This window comes from Cygnus atratus, chromosome 7, assembly GCF_013377495.2.
Source record: "Cygnus atratus isolate AKBS03 ecotype Queensland, Australia chromosome 7, CAtr_DNAZoo_HiC_assembly, whole genome shotgun sequence".
Lineage (NCBI taxonomy): Eukaryota > Metazoa > Chordata > Aves > Anseriformes > Anatidae > Cygnus > Cygnus atratus.
In genome coordinates, this window is record NC_066368.1 from 19,019,301 (window position 1) to 19,037,125 (window position 17,825).

Sequence of the window (17,825 nt, forward strand, 5' to 3'; positions counted from 1 at the left end):
GGGTTCTAGAAAATCATATGAAGTCCCAATATCACTATAACAAAAATATACAGAGTAGGTCTGCTTCTCTAGAGTCTGCACGTTTCAACTGGCTTTCTGCCTTTGTTCCTATTGTACACTATTTCTGGAAGCAAACCTACAGTCTTCCTTGCCTCCATCCCAGAACGGACTGACTCAGGTCAGCTGAAACAGACCTGCACAGCTATATAAGCTTTCAGTCCTGGATGCCAGCATAACTTGGTGAAACTATTAGAAGTTTTCTGTTTTAAAATTCAGTACAGAATGAAAACTGTATGAAGTGGAAAGATGCAAGGATTCAAAAGGGTGATTACTATTTTGATCAATATTTAAAATTGACATCAATAATAAATAAATTCATTAATAATTCAAATAAAACCTTGCTTCGACATTTTATTTTATTTTTACTAAAAAGCAATTCTTTTCACCAACAAAATGGAGGGGTTTCATTTTAAAATCACTTGGATGGGAACAGAAGGTTGGTTACATTCTGGGGTAAAACCAACAACTTTGGAAGATTACTGTGTGCAATTTTTGATGAAAATCCCCTCACTCTCTTCCTCCTTCCACTCCAAATTATTTTTAAGAAGAATCTAGCATTTCCAGTCACCTCTCCCACAGGAATGCCTGTCTCCGCAGGGATATGCCACCACAGAACTCTCTGAACAGTACCCACATGTGCGCAGGCCATTACGTGGTTAGAGGTATGTATGCTTGCACTGAGAGTGCTGGGGAATTCTGCTCACATTAGTGAACCACAGGGCTTCCTGAAGTAATTAAATAGCAGAGAGATTGCTTCTTCCCAAATGGAAGGTAACTGAATAATGAAACATCAGGCAGTTGCATAAAATAGCTAAATGGACACAAAGTTGAAATCCAGACTTCTAAGAAATCTGCCTCAGCAAATTCAGCACTCTGATCCACATCAAAGAGCCATTTGACCAATTTCACTCTAACTCTGCTGCTTTTTAAATTTTATTTATTTTGTTCAGTTGCATATATGGCTATCATGGGACTCCCAGCAGACAGCAGAAGGCAGGGACAGACGGAAGTGTTGTAATAAGAAAGGAGATTCTCAAGTAGATCTAGGCAGGTAAGCATGGGTAAAGGCGAATGGGCAGGGAGAAAAAGGCAGAGCAAAAAGGGAGCAGGAAGGTGGTAAGAAAAACAGCACAGGAAAACAAAGGCAAGTATGACTTACATCTTTAACCCTCTTAACGTGGAATATGAATAGGGAAGAGCAAAGAGCCTACAGGAATAGGGATATGGGACAATTCAAACCAGAAATATGGAACTGAAAAGCGTGTAGGGTGAAGCTCGGGAAGCAGCTGGGTAAGTCCCAAAATTGTACAGTTTGGAGTAGGACTAACATGCCAATAAAGCTAAAAGCACTCATGTGAATCCAGCTCTCCTGTTTACAGCTTATACTAATCTGAATACCAGTGTAAGACACAAGGCACAGCAGGTCGACTCTTAGCCATATAGAGCAGTCAGGTAAAGCACTCCAGTGAGAGCCCTTTGTCTGTATGCACAGCATAAAACCACATGCTAGCCACCACAGGGCAGGAGGCAAAGCTGCTGCTGGAAAACAGCAGAGACGAGTCAAGAACGGTTAGCAGGGAAGACCCAGGCAGAGCTATGAGATAGGTTGAAAACCTTAGAAAACCTGCAGCTGACAGCCTAGATAAGTTGCAGCAGGTGACAGTGGTCAAACTCTACATAGAATTCCTGGACCTTTATCCTGGATAAAGACTGCACAATGTGCAAGGAGGAAGGTCTGTAGGTCAGCCTCAGAAAGTGTTTACAGCACAGCAGGAGCACCACAAAACCACAGTCTCAGAGCTGTACTGAAAACATTGCCAGAGTGAAAAATTCAAATTAGAGATAACAGAGATCACGTGTGTGTGTTTGGGAGGTACATGGACTGTGAAGGGGGCCTGCACACAATCACTAACATGGTCTGGCACAAATAACCACTCTGGTACTCCATCTAAGGCAGGATTGGGACACATTAGCAGGCCTTGAGAGGGAAAGAGCATATACTTGTCCTTTAAGCCCCTTTAAGGCCTATTAAACTCTCTGCCCAAGTACATTCCTGCCTTCTGCACTGTTAAACCACTAACAGTCACTGATGCCAAATCCATTTCTTCATTTCGTGTTAACACCCCCAACAGAATTAAATATATTTGCACTGTTAGAAATAGTAGAGCCCTTGGGCTGAGTCAGTTCTTCTCATTTGGACAACAGGGTTCATTTTTCTTCCAGGTGAGTAATAAAGATCTGACAGAGAGGTGTACTAGGGAACCCCCACTAGGACAGTCTTGTACCTAAAAGTCTTGCATTGAAATACCAGGCAGCTTGAAATTACCACAGATTAAATAAAAACTTTCATTTTCTGTCAAAACAGAACAGAATCCAGTTCACCAGCTACTAGAATCATTAATCAATGATGCAAAGGTGACATAAAATAATTGAATAATTACCTTCCAAGGTATTGCCTGAAGCTCTGCATCTCTTGATTGCTCTGTTCATTCGTATGTACAAAGGAATTAAAGCTAAAGGCGTGTTGTTTTGTGTGTGTGTGTGCACGTCTTCTCTCCCTTTCTCTTGTTTTTCAGAAGAGCTGTTTTTAAAGGCATCCAGTTGCATTTAAACAAACAGCAATAAAACCACACCTGCTCTGGAGTTCAGGAGCCAGATTTCCAAAGGAATTACATTCCTGAAGATGCAAGCAGTCTTTACAAGGTTTACAAAAACACCGGAGGAGGTTAGATCTATTCCTAGAGACCCTGGCAGTGTTAATATTGCCCTTCCAGGGAAAAATACAATGCAAGGAAATTAAAGTCACAAAAACATGTCAATGGAACATGCTTACCCATGTCACACACCCTACTGAACACAACATTTTTACAACGTGAGGACAAAAGAACGGCTACTCTTGAGTCAGTTCGGAGATCAGTCTGAATAACTATCCTGATTATTAGTAGCAGAAGCTTAAGGAAAGAGTATAAGAAACATGCTAGGTATGGCATCTTTCTTGATCTTTATGTATCTTCTAAGCAACCAGTGACTTAGGGACATTCTGAAGCCCCTTCTTCCTTTTTATTGCCACATCTTGTATTCCCCTATAAACACTCACAGCCATCTCTAATTATTTGCTCAGAGATGAAACCTGTGGTTATATACTATTTCTGTCCTTTCTGTTGTGTATCAGGGTGTATTAGCTACAACGGATCTGTCAGTAAAGTAGGGTCAATGCCACAGAGTTTAAAATGACTAGGAATATATGAAACAGAATACGTTGCTTTCACAATTTTTGCTAGGAAAACAGATGCATGCTTTCATGGTGACAGGCATATAGGTCCATCTTTTAATGCCACTCACAAGACCTTTCCTGCAATTTTTGGTAGTTTGCTTGTTGTTGAAGACTCATCTTACTTTGAAACTGTCACACACGCACCTCATTAATCACAACTTAAGAATAAATGACAGGTTGCTTCATTCTCCCCAGCTGTTCAATGACCAAATGAAACTAAATCCACTTGACCTAGTCTTTCATGGTAGGGGCTCCAGGCTCCGGTTTGATCCCATCTGAACTGTTAAAAACATTGGCTCAAATTCCTTCTGCTTGGGTTTGAGTGAAACTATTAGAATGCCAGAAAGATAGCAACAAGCCTTGTGGTGAAAATTTTGCTTTGGAAGACCCACAACATATACACTTTTTTTCAGGTAGCCTCTATCCACCCTTCCTCTCTCTCTACCATAATCTGCTGGAGCAAAAACCCTATGTGCAGGAGTTGTTCCATTAGTGTGCACTTATCAGGTTTTAACAACTTCCCAAATGCTGCAGGGAAAGAATATCAGATATTCTGGAGAAAAGGGGTGGAAGAAGGTTTCTGTCTGTACATGGTCATGGGCACTGGGGTTGCTCTTTGTCCTTGCTTTCTGTGCTGAAAACTGCCATCTGTCCCGGCCCATCGCCAGCCTGAGAGGCTGGCATCCTTTAGCTGATGATAGCATCTGGAAGCCAGCTCTAATAGGATTGTGCTCATACCTCTTGCACACTCAGACGTCTCTGTCTCACTCCAGGCTCCACTCAAACAGAAAATGCTGCCAAAAACTAATATGAGCCCTTTAATTTTCCCTCAGGTCAGTTCACTCAAGTTCATGCCCTTCCCCATGACTCTCGGGAATAACCACAGCAAAGCTTGCCTATGCCATACCCTGCTACATCACTCTACAGAAAGCAACTGTTAAGGCATCATCAGCTGTGCTAACTTGAGGTGGCAGTCAGGGCCCTGGTGTTTGTCTGGAGCTCTGCAGAGATCCAGGGAGTAGCTACAGCTTCACAACTGAAAGACATTTTTCAAAGCAAACACCAAAAAAACACAGAAGCAGATAGGAAGGGGGACACAAGTACATATCCAAGGAGTACAGAATGTCATGGTGAAGGAGCACATCGAGAAAAGCAGAGAACTGGCTGAAGATGCTTTGTTTTTTTGTGACACAGCATGAGTCAGACCCTGCCCTTTGCACCTAGTAGCATAGTTGTTGACTGAGCTGGGTGAGTATGCAGGAGCATGGGCTGGGAAGGGGCTCCCAGCAGTCTCTCCACTGCAGCAGAAACCCAGATAGGACAAGACAGAGGAGTAATCACCTGTAAAGCCTTATCCATCTTCATGCAGTCCTGGCTGAACACAGAAGAGTTTCACATCAAAAACCTTTATTAACGCTCAGAACTGCTTCCTGCAGTGGAGCAGCCATTACAGCCTCTGCTCATGCAGCAGGGAGGAAAGAGGAGAAACTGAGGCATAGAAAGGCCAAATGACTTGTGCCAAGACCTGGCTTCCCATTCTCCTGCTTCAATCCCAACAGCTAGTGCCTGTTTATGCTGCACATCAGCACATGTGAAGTTCTTTACTGCTGCATCCTTGAACTAGGATGAACTGTAACAGTGCTCCCATGAAAACAAACTGTCTCGGTGCCTTACACAGCTGTGAAGCTTGTGCAATGCCCCTAAAACCACTGGCTCCACTAAGTGCATGCAGAGCTGCTGCACACCTCTGCCTGTCCCAGATGCTGAACCTCACAGCTGCTCCCTCCTTCAACTGAACTTGTTCTTTAATCAGTTCCTTTCTTCCAGCCAATGGATCCCTCTCCCTCTTTAACTGATTTATGCTAGCCACTTCTATTATTGTCCTTGGCATCTCCTGTGCTCCCTCCCAGCCCCTCCTTTAAGGAAAGGCATTGTGCCCAGATTTCTGCTAGGCCATGCCCTCTTGTTAACTTCAGATTCATTACCCCAGCTGCTTGGATTTCTTACTGTCTCAAATGACTTGCTGGCAAACAGAGCTTTATTTTTCTCCAAAACTCAGAGTTTCTACACGAAAATCATTTCCCAAGCCTTCTACTCTTTCTTCATCTACTACATGTTAACTGCACATTAACAACGTGGCAGGACTGCTTCAGGCTTGTAAAGATCAGGGAGGCAACCTCACAGTTGGGGGCTCAGGTTGCAGATACATAAATCCAATGTTCTTGTCTCTGCTGGTAAACCAGGGTTATTTAAAGGGCTGGCCCTGGCTTTTGGTAGGCAAACTGATAGATTAGATCAGAACAGGTTCCTATTCGCATTTCTCTTGCACAATTTTGCAGTTATTCTCTTGCATGCACAGCTGCAGAATTGTGCATAACATCACCCAAAATGCACATTACCTCTCCTTCCACGCCTACACCGAAGCCAAGCAAAATACAATCTTAGGCTGTATACTCTCTGCTTTGTTACAGTTCACCTGAGCCCACCGAGAGCAGTCCTTTTGCCTAGTTTCCACAAGTGGTCCAGGCTGGGGCTATCTGTAAAGTAGGAGGCAAAGCAACAAAATGTCTCAGCTACCCACCCACCATTCTCCTATAGCCTGCCAAAAATCTGCCCTGAACCTCCATTCCTTGTGCCCAGACTCATCAAGGGGGCAAGCTGTGGGCACGTACAATTCCTTTTACCAGCCACTTCCTTCTTTTTGTACCACCACAGAGCCAAACACAACACCCTCTGCATCTTGCTTTTCACCAGTGCCACATATAAGGCTTTGCCTTTTGGATCTAGGTCACTGAAAGTTGATGAGGTCTAGGGGAAAATGGTGCAGGGTACATAAAGAAATGGGAAAAGAACAGCACACAGCCAGCCTCATACACCTGGCAAGTCTAGTGATAAGTTACCACTGTGTAAGGAAGATGACTGGGGCCTATAGCATCCCTACTTGCTGCAGAATGCTGAAGGTAAAGCAGTATGTATTACAAGGACCCTGGCTGGAGGAGAAAAAACATGATCAGTATAACTAAATGCTGCTTTGAAGGTATGGATTTGTACATACATACCTTCCCATCCTATGCACTGGTAGCGCAGAAGAAATGAAACTAGCAAATGATTATGTCGTTAAAGGCTACAGTTGCACAAATCAGGTATTAATTTCTTGATCTCTGTAAGTTCCTAAATTCAGAATGTTTGACTTTGAAATCTGGGAAATATGTTCCCCTACGGTTAGTTTAATGCATTAAAAAAAAAAAAAGGCAATGAAAAGAACATGTCTAAAGGCTGAACTTGTCATGGTTTGGGTCCTGTTCAAACACAGAGCATGACTGCTCCCGCTTGTGATTTGTCTCCACTCAGTGACTAACCTTCGCAATGCTCAGAAACTTCCTTCCTTAGCCTACCATACTTAAAATGACTTCACAGGAATGCCTAGAAATGTTTTAGTCTATTTTACAAGCAGGATAAAACAAAAGAGTAGATTACATTAGCATGACAATACCCCACCTGCACCAATATTTTCCTTATTTAACTTGCTGAAAACAGACTCTGAGCCAACAATGTCAACAGCATTTGATCTGCTACTTCTGCAAAAAGCCATTGCACATCTGAATGTGTACAAAGGCGCCTGTTTAATGGCAATACAGGAAAAAAATAGCAGAGGGTGACAATATGAAACAAGGACCACTTTCCAGACTAGAGCCATCCCTGTGTTCCAGAAATCAATCTAGTAGCTGCCAAGGCATCGCAGTGACTTCTCTGTGCAGTGCAGTAGGTAAGATGGTTCCAGTTGCCTGGTTAAAGTGCAAACAGCTCACGAGGCAGCCATTTACAAGGCAGGACTGCAGCGCACTAAGTGAGCACAGGACAGCTAATGTCACCCCCTACTGCTTTTTTTAATACTTCTGTCAGCTCAGCAGCACAGTGACTGCTGCTGGAAAAAGCATGCCTGGCGTTTCTGACGGCTTCCTGTGGAGTTACATGGAGAAGAGACAGACAGCCTAAAGGCTCAAAATGAGATCAGCACACAGAAAACATGCCTCACATATTCATGCCTGACTCTTCTGCTTTGGAGAGGTATGTGGGGGCAGGGAAGAGGAGGGGGAGCAGGGGAATGAAGTATGTTGTATAGACAATGTACCAACAGCTTTAATAGCTTAAGGAAGCCATCACATTGGAGAACACAAATGTGACCCCTGGCAAAATGCCAAGAAAATTCAGCTAAGATACTGAGACAAAAATAAAATAACTATTTCTATACCTAAGTACAACCATCACACAACAGTGTAACAGCAGAGTCTAAATGCTCGAGTCTAACTCTTGGGTTCCACTATGGGATGTTAACTCCTGGGCCAACAGGGGGAACAATGCCACTGCAAGTAAAATGTACAGTGTAGAAGATCAGAGAATGAGGCCAGGTGTACTCTTTGCAACAAAAATCTCACAATCCTGGGAGAAATGGCTATGTGCAGAGCATATCCAACACCAAAGATTTGACCCAAAGACACCATTGCAGGGAGTATGCCAGAAGTGAAGGGCAGGTTGCCAGCTTTTGAGCAAAGGGATTAAATTGAGAACACCAGAGTGAAGTTACTGTCCTGCTAACAGTCACCCTTATTTACTCCCCAGTTCCTGTCCTCACAGCATTCCTGAACCTGCCTCTTTCTTAGAGGCAGAAGACACTGCAAAGAAATATGGGAGAAGGGTGACCAGTCCAGCACAACATCCAAGAAGTAACAGCACAGTTTTGACTAGATGAGACAACAGAAGCATCATACAAATAGGAAACAGCGAAGGTCTCTATGGCTTCAGGGGGAAGAATTCAAGGGGAGCTGGAGAAAAAAAAGGGCACGTGAAGGAACAAAATATTTACTGGTATTCATCAGGAAGAGATTTTAAACATCACTGGACTAGCATATTTATAAATCTAGCACAATCTTCCACAGGTAATAAATTGGATCTAGACACTGCTCTGGGCATGAGTAAAGGTAGGGAAGCTGGAATCTCAGGTTTGTATAATTTGCCATGCCTCAGGCAAATTGAGACAATATTGTCTCACATGTACCAGAATACCTTGGTCACGTCCCCAAAATTTTTGCTGCTACTTCAAAGAGTTAGTGTTAAATGCTCTTCAAAAGTAAGCCTATATAGGAGTTTGTACAGAGGCTGGAAAATTGCAAGTGCTCTTAAGAGACAGATATTGATATCTACTGTAGACTGAATCCACCTGAAGTAAAAACTGAGAGGAACAGGTAGGCCTCCACATCCAGTTCACCCTCTAAAAGCCATTTCCCCTGAGAAAATTTTCTAGCTCATCTTTGCTACCTTTTCACTCTCTGCAAACTCCTGCAGTATAACTTGTCTCTCCACACATAGCTCCAAGAAGTCTTCTGAATGGAAACTTTCATGTAGAGCAGGGAAGAATGTTAGCTGGTTACAGTCTGATCCTTTCTCATCCATCTCCCTCTCTGCTCCATTTAACGTCAGCTCTCCTATATGAGTATGAAAGAGATGGCAGTTTTAGTGGCAGCCAGATGACAGCAAAAGAATCTGCAATTTAGACTTTCACCCAATCTGTTCTACTTTGGGAAACAGCATTATCAGATTTTGCAGATCAGCAAAAAATAGGCAAGAGAAGTAGAATCTGTGACTGCTAAAGAAGGATGCTTAGTTCAACTAAAACCAGGCCCCCACATTTAGTCATAATTCAAATCAAATCCCTATAATCACTGAAGATTCAAACATACTGAACAAATATATTTATTCACATTTTTGCACTGTGTTGGGCTGATCATATGATAACCAAATAATTTAAAAAAGACTCTGTTTACATACTCAGATTAAATTAGGAAGAATTGAAAATGGCAGTCTCCCATGAACATGCAATGAGCAGGATCATACAAGACCACAAGGAGAGATAACCCACTCATATCTTGCCCAAGCTCCTACCTTGCCCCAGGTTTGGGGAATTTGTACTGTACACACAGTTAGGGAAGGAGTGATCAGCCTTCTCTTACTCCTTCTTATTGAAGTAGACTGTAATCACTTCCATGAAGAAACTACATAGTACTTCAGTCTTGTTCCAAGCCTAAACAATAGGCTCCATTCTCCCTCGATTCCTGGGCCCTAGCACGCTAAGAAGTATACAACAATATACTGCCTATATCCAACAATGTACACTAAAAGCTGGACTTGGAGCAGTCATACAAACGGCTGAAATCCACAGCCTTAGACTTGGCTGACATTTCTGAACTCAAACTTCTTAATTTTTTCCTCCCTCTGAAAACCTATCAACCTCTGTACCATATTTCACTAGTCTGTTGTTTTCATTCTTTTAATGTCTCATGTAACAGAAAACCTGGCCTTGGAAAATGAAAAATGTTGACAATTACCATATTTTGAAAAATCTGGTTCCATTTTGAACACTGAAAAATAAATTTGACATGTTAATTTTCTTGGAGATTTCCTCACATTCTCCATTATTCTGTCCACATTCTTGGAAACTCACATTTCCTATAACCACTTCCCTGAGCCATTTATCACCAGGTATTTATACCACCTATAATAATTGTGCCAATCTTTTAACAGATGTTCAAATTTATTTATTTATTTTTTTAGCCCAGAACACTGGCACTAAGTTTTTTACCTAGACCAAATTCTGACCTGGAGCTTTGTCCACTATCTCCAGCTCTCTTTGGCTGTTTGTATCTACCCACTACCACAATGTAATTTAGCCCTAAATCATTACCTGAATCCACTTCAGCAGTGGGGGTTGTTTCACTTCTGTTTGGTAGGAGAACCTGAAAAGAGACTAGGTATGATTACAGAAGAATATGCTGTCAGGTAAACATAACTCAAAACCCTGCTGCAGAGCAAAGCACAGATTTGGAACTATGTTGCAGATAAGTGCCTTGGAAAATCAAATAAACGCATTTAAAAGGACCCAAAGAAAAAACTAGATGTAAGAATAATAAGTGTCAACAATTAAGCAAAAGGTCTGTTGTCTTTTCAAAGACGAACCTGTATGAGGCCTGTTATAGGATAAAATCATATAACCCAGACTGCAAAAAATTGTCAGAATTCAAACTTTGTATAAAAGCTGAAAATGTCCTGAAGATGGAAACCTCTTGACATATTAATTGCTTCAGCTTCTGACTGATAGGATTTGGCACTTAGAATCTATGGAGACGGACAGTACTAAATTCCCCATATACACAGGTCAATGCTTAGTTCAAACCACTCTAATTCCCCTTCTTGATCATTCACTAGTTCTAGCAGCCCTAATATGCATAAGACTAACAGGATGGTGCAGCTTTCTAACCAGACTCTGCTGGATATGCTGCAAAATACTATACCCATGAGATATTACAAGCAGAAAAATATGTCTGGGTTATACTCTCAATTATTTTAGATTTTGTATCAGAAGAGATGGAAAATCATTCTGTGGCTGCCAAATTCATTGCAGTTGCTGTTAATCTCTCTCTCAAACAAAGACCCATTCAGTGGATTCCATATGCACGGCAGAGCATAAGGGTAAGTCAGGCGATAAGGAACCGGTAGAAAGAGAGGATTATAAAGACACCAGCAACTGTAACAGAATTTGTGCACTTCCTGTAAATTTTTTCTACCTCACTCTTCATTCGCATCATCGTTGCTCGGGTGCTCCCATGCTGAATCCTCCTCCTCATACGTGAAGGCCCTTCAAAGCAGTCAAGAATCCATTGCTGCTCTAAGGACTGTGAGGCAATTCCCCACGGGCCCCTTCTGTAGAACAGCTGCTCTTCAAGTACCATCCAGTCCTTGGCTGCTTTGCTGTAACCACACTGCAGCATCTGTGGGACAGAACCACTTTGTGTCACTCCTCCACGCTTCCCTCCTGCCACCCAGTGATGGCACCACCCCAGTGATTCAGAGGGATTTAACCAACCTGCCATGTGGGACCACAGCAGAGCAAGTGCTGCAGACCCAGCACAGGTCTGACTGACTACCAAAAGAGTGCTCTGGGAGATGCTACTAATCAGGTAATAGCGACAAATATAAGAATGTAGCACACTTCAATCTCCTTGAGAACAGCTGCTTTCATTTAGATATTTAGCTCAAAAGCAGTGAGCCAAGAGAACAGCATCACAGGGGATTTATTTAACTCCAGTTTTTCTGGCCAAAACTCATGTTTAATGGCAACAACCATGCTCAATGAAAACAGAGTCTGAAAGTTTCAGAAATATATTATACTCCCTCCAAACGTGGCATAAATTTAAATATTTCTACTTGGGGAGGAGGTGAGAAGGAACACACTAAAACATTAATCTAAAGGAGAGGTGAATTTCAAATTTCAAAGAATTAGAAGCTTGTTGGTCCCTGATGGTCAATCCTGAAAAAGAAACATACCTATGAGATTTTACTGACTATGAGTTTGAATTCTCTTGAGAAGTTTTACTGGCTGCCAAGAAAAAAGTTCAAAGCCCTCACTTTCATTTTTGCCACTGTATGAGTGGAACAATTCATTTAAACAAACAAACAAACAACAACAACAGGCTCCTGAAGATAAAGTGAGGATCTGCAAACTATTTGGTGAGTGATGCTGTATCATGCATTAGTGATGAGGTCAGCAACGGAGTTCACTGCCCATTACAGGCACACTTATCTCACCTCTGAAATGCCTGATTCTCAGGGTAGTCCAAGAGCAACCTTTCAAAATCAGAAAGGTGTCACACAACACCTTTACCTGTACATGATCCTTGTACAAAGAGGCATACAGCTCCTGCCCAGTTCTTCGGTACTGTTCCATACATGACACAAATCCCTAGAAGAAACATCAGAACACATTACACCAGTACAAGGTGCTGCAAGTATAAGCCCCGAGGGACAAAAGCAAGCATTAGTTTCTCTGTATTCTGAAAAATAATTAGGGAATATGGCCTGTGTCTGTGAGCTTGACAGCTCTCCAGACAGTACAGCGATGAGGCAATCATCTGAGAGCAAGCTGCACACTCACACAAGGGAGATGAACATATCCATGATCTTAACAAGGGTCATTAGTGGAATTACTCAAGAAGGAGAAAGAAAACAATAAATAAAATTGCAAGGCTTCTCCTTTTGGACCTGAGATATTTAGTACTATAAGTAGCAAAAAAAAACAACACAATTTGCTGTTGTCAAGACTCCAACTGAGGTAAGGATCCGGGATTTCTAACTATACACCTGCTCCTTGCTGTATAAGCAGAAAGCACAGACAAAGGACTGGTCCATGTCCCCATTCTGCACACAGGAAAACAAGCGCTCCTAAAAATATTTTTGATATTTAGGAGCCTAGATCTACAGGCAACAAATAACTTTCAGTATAATTATACTATTTAATGGGAATATGATGCAGAGATCTCTGAGCTAGTTCTAGAACTGGAAGACTGTAGAGCTGTGCTAGTGCAAGACAACACCCACAGTAACTGCCTCTGCTTCACTACGCAGCGTGGATGTGCCTTAAACCCAGCACTACTCAGGTGCTTCTGGAAATACGTGTCTCCCAAAGCAGTCTGACACAACTTCCCGGCCACCTTCCCTTCCAGGATGCTCTAGACTCAGAGAACAGTGAACCTGCATCAATAGTCACTGCATTTGTTATTGTATATGAATGAACTTCTCAAGCTAAGGAAGGGTCTCTGTGCAAGCACAAGACTGATAAACTGCTGTCAGGAGATTATTTACTGCATTCCCCACTTTTCAAATGGATCGCTATGGGACTCACAATGATGTTCCTAAACACTGATGCATTAAACAGATACCCACAAGCCACAATACCACCTAAACCACAAATATCTACTCCATACGCCAGCCAAATGTGTAAAAGGTACACCAAAACAATAAGACGAAGAGAAAAGGAATCAGGGTGGCTGGTTATTAACTGCATTACAGAGAGTAGCAGAAGTTTCTGTTCCTTTAATAAGGTCCTGAGGAATAGTGGTGGCAGAGAAGGCAGAAGCTGTTCAGAGATTACATAGGACAGCTTGGAGTGCCCTCAGTGCCATGCAAAAGCTCTCATGCCCACCAGTCTCGTTGAAGGGTTTCTAACAAAGGTCAGAAAGTCAGATTGCTCTGAGTCACAGCCCAAGTCTAAACTGGCTGTGAAAGTCCCAGACTCTCTCTACCTACAGCCATGGATCAGATGGGTAACTTTTAAATGCATGGACTCTGTGCACGCTGGCAGTGATTCCTCACAGCAAACTGTCTAGCTGCTGCTTGCACTGTGCTCTAATTAAGTTAACACACAAGGTCTATGTGGTGTGCCGATTACTGCTGGCTGCCAGCCAGGTCTGTACCCCTGCCGTGAAGTCACATTTATTGTTGTTTCCCTGCAGGAAGCTCCTGTTTTACACTGATGAAAGTCATTACATTTTTGTTTGTTTAAAGCATCATTAAACCTGTAATCACAGTTGCGGCCTCACAAAAGTATTCCATAATTCATGCAAAACTCCCATAAAGGCTGACCTAGAAAGCAACAGAATCTCCATGCTGTTGAGCCAGGCTCAGTACAGGAGAGCCGAGATCCCAGCTTTTTGTGGACATAGGGTAAAAGCCATTCAGAGTAGACAATCAATCCCTCCGTGTATTAGCAGCCATTTCAGATACCCGCAGGCTGTTCAAGCAGAGCCAGTGCCCTACTGGCAGCTGTTTCAGTTCCGCACACTCTGTGTTTCAGACATGGTCACTGATCAGACCCCTGAGCTCAAAGCCCACGTTGCAAAGATTCTCGCTGCCTTCCCTGACACAGCTCCGAGCCTTCCAAGCACATGGAGGGTTCTCTGAAGGAAAAATTCTGCTAGCCACATCTGGTGGAATGAAGACTAACCACTTTGGCTTCCAAATGCGCTCTAACTAGTCAGTTTTAACCAGATGAACATGTCCCCCATAACCACCCCCACAAGAAATCCATCTGGCTGTAAAAATAAAATGAACAGTTAACAAGACTGGAGATCGCTGTGACTGAAAAAAAATATATATATATATATATATATATATATATATATGTACACACACACTGAAGAGAGTATAGACCAGGCTATCATCTATCCAATGTTTGGTCTGAACAATTAAGACTATACAGTAAAGCTTAATGAAAAACTAGTATGACATTTGCTGTGACCTGCTAATAAATAAGCAGATTCCATTAGAAAGACACATCCTGAAATCATATTTTGTAGGGGGTTATCCTTTAAAATGGCAACTCCATGCAGTAGGTTGAACACAACAGTGTTATAGTTAAATATTTATATTGAACAAAAAGGATATATTGACTTTGATAATTGTTAGAATTGTGTGACGTTATGTATGGGTTGTGTTTCAATATACAGAAAAGCAAGTCTGAATGCAGAAAGCGTAACATGTATTCTAAGGAAGATCAGACTAAAAGGCCATATTGATCCATCCTGGACTAAAACTGATAACAGTAACACACTTTAAGTCTTCCTTACACAGACTTCTCCACCTTGTAGCCTTAGGCACTTGCATTGGAAGTAGACTCAGGTCATTTTGCTAGCCCACATTCCCCAGACAATATTTAGTGATCAAAACGTGATGGAATTTACAAGCTATTTCTCTACTGGGGGCAGGGGGATGGCAGGGAGGAAGGGGGTACAACACACAGAATTCAAACCCATTTTTCCTCTTGCTGCATGGAGACCTCATGCAAATAAAACTGAAAATGATTAGCATTGAGGAATAGTAAAACCAGCAAGGAGAAAAATGCTGGCAAGCAGAGAAAAATAGCACTCCAAAAAAAAACAGTGTGGATTTTCTATAATTTCTTTCAACAAAAGCAATGGAAGGACTATTTGTAATAAGAAATGGTTAGAGGAAAAAAAAAAAAGATGGAGGTACGACTTAAGTTAACAATTCTCTACTGAGCTCTGGAATGTTTTTATGTCTATTTTTTTTATACGTATATGTTATATGTGCTTGTGTGTATATGTATCACTTAACACTCGTGCAGTCCATAAATACCCAGGCTTGCCATAATAAACTCACGTTGCCTGATACAGACTCCACAAATGCCACAGATCTTTCCTAAGGAAACATTATGTCATTGGAGCTCTGCGCTTTGGGGCTTTCTTTGGGGAATTACAGGCTGCGTGTTGTATTACAGAACACACGCGCGCCAAAGCTCTTAATAAATAAAAATAAGCTTCAAGATGAAGAGCCAAAAGGACAGCCCATATATCCAGATCTCTCACAATGGCAAGCGTACAGGTCCAATCCAACAAAGTCAGTAGTCACACAGATGACAGTGAAAATAACCAAATACTTAATTTGAAGCATGTGTTTTTAGCACCTGTTGGTGAGGACTAGAACTAGTGATGTTAGTTTACTTCTTTTGCTTTTCTAAGCTAAATAAGTATTATAAACAAATATATATATATACACAGAAAGTTTATATAGTACTGCAGCTATGTTAGATGTATTAAATAAAAACATCTACTCTTTGCACAGTGATATTCATCAGTATCACAGAATGGTGTATGCTGGAAGTGACCTCTTGAACTCTTCTGGTCCAACCCCTCTGCTCAAGCAGGGCCATGTCCAGATGGCTTTTGAAAATCTCCAAGGAGGAAGACTCCACAACCTGTCTGGACAACCTGTTCCAGTGCTCCATCGCACGGACAGAAAAGAAGGATTTCCTGGTGTTTAGATAGAACCTCTCGTGATTTAGTTTCTGCACATTGCCTCTTCTCTTGACACTGAGCACCACAGAACAGGGTGTGGCTCTGTCTTCATTGCATCCTCCCTTCAGGTATTTGTACACATCAATAAGATCTTCCCTGAGCCTCCTGTTCTTCAAGCTGAACAGTCTCAGCTCTCTCAACCTCTCTTCACAGGTACTCTCTCTGATAGGAGAGTACCTATCAGAGGTCTTTATGAAGGAGGTAAGTGCCTTTATTTCTACCTTACAGTTGGAGAAACTAAGACAAGTGAATTTCTGGAACATCCTGCCACTATGAATGGGAGTTGGTGATGGGACAAAACCAACCTGAATTACTTTGAAACAGCCTGATAAACCCACAAAGAGGATGTATGTGGTGATAACGTGCAGTAGCAGGGTGAACAACTTCAACCAATTTGGAAATCCCTTCTGCTGCTCTTATGTTGTTCCTAGAGCCACCACATTTTCTAATATAGCTGATTTGCCAGATATTAGATCTTATATTACAGAAAGGGTCCACATCCCTAATTCCTCTAAAATGCCTTTCACAATTCTATTTGGAAGGTGTTTTTTTTTTCTTTTTTTTTTCTTTTTTCTTTTGATTACAGCTATTTGAGCAATCACTAGGTTTTCTGAAAGTGTTCTATGGGCACAGCAGACAAATAGAACAGCACATAAGGTGCTCTTACAGACACAAAAAAGTGCATTTAAGTAGAATATGTGACTAGCAAAGAGGTTGTGCACAGCAGAATCAGATTTAATAGCTCATTCAAAAAATTCGCTGTTTCAGCAGGTGTTAAGGCATACACTTACATTTAAACAATGCAACACTTCTTACTGATTGCTGGTATGTTCACAAGGAATAAATACTAAACCTACTTCCAGTTTATAAAAAACAAGGATGTCAAATCACAGTTATTTGTAACTAGGCTTGACTAATGAGGCCATTTAACAACCACATTTACAAACAAACAAGACACCGGAGGTGAAACTACCCCAAACTTATCACTTGTGGGTGGAATATCTGAAGTAATAGAGGTCTGCAGGTAAAAAAATCTCTTTAGTGATACTGTCAGATACTGCAGAACAGACCAAGTATTAACAGATTTACTTTCTCTTCAGTATCAATTAGCTTTTCTTTCACAACTTCTACACATGGGTTTTCTGCTACTAAGGTGGGGTGCAGATTTGACTTTAATCCAAGCATTAAGATATAAACATACATTTAATAAATACACAGCACTTGGACATCATAAAAGTGACAGTTAAGTGTAATTAAAACCTCTATGGGTGGCAACTGAAAAAGCAGTAAACAGAAAAGGAGCATCATTGGAATGACAAACACATGCTATTAATGTAAGATTTATATTTCAACCACTTTTCATCTTGAATCAAACAATTTGCATTTTTAATGACACAGAACTATAAGAAAATGTCATTTTACAAAGGGAAAATTGTTCAGTTTTACTCAAGTATGTTTCTCAGTAGTTCAACATCAAATGACATCTGCTGCGGCGCAGCATTGCTCCTCTCTCATCAGCCCCACATCCCAGCTCTGTCCCCTGGACTATGTGCCCTAACCAGTGTGGATCTCCTGTCACTGACCGTATGATTTAGTTGGGCAGGAGACATTTTCTACAAAATGTATCAGTTTTTGCAGTCACCATCTAAAGCCAAGAATTGTTGTAATGGAAAATTCCTGAAACACTTATTTACATAGCTACAGAGCTAGATTGGCAACAGTTAAGTTTTGAGGCTAAACTCTTCCAAAGCACGAACTCTATCTTGTAGTATTTACTTCAGTTCTCA

At 41.6% G+C, this 17,825-nt stretch overlaps 1 protein-coding gene across 1 annotated transcript in view; it reads right to left on the reverse strand.

Annotated features, from left to right (window-relative positions):
- WDFY4 (WDFY family member 4) overlaps window positions 1-17,825 on the reverse strand; it is a 127,455-nt gene that overhangs the window by 48,841 nt on the left and 60,789 nt on the right. Inside the window, exons 40-43 of the mRNA XM_035538924.2 lie at window positions 12,051-12,128; window positions 10,954-11,157; window positions 10,074-10,125; window positions 8,651-8,817 (exon numbers count right to left, since the gene is read on the reverse strand). Coding sequence (XP_035394817.1) covers window positions 8,651-8,817; window positions 10,074-10,125; window positions 10,954-11,157; window positions 12,051-12,128 — 501 coding nt within the window. The remainder of the gene's footprint in view (window positions 1-8,650; window positions 8,818-10,073; window positions 10,126-10,953; window positions 11,158-12,050; window positions 12,129-17,825) is intronic.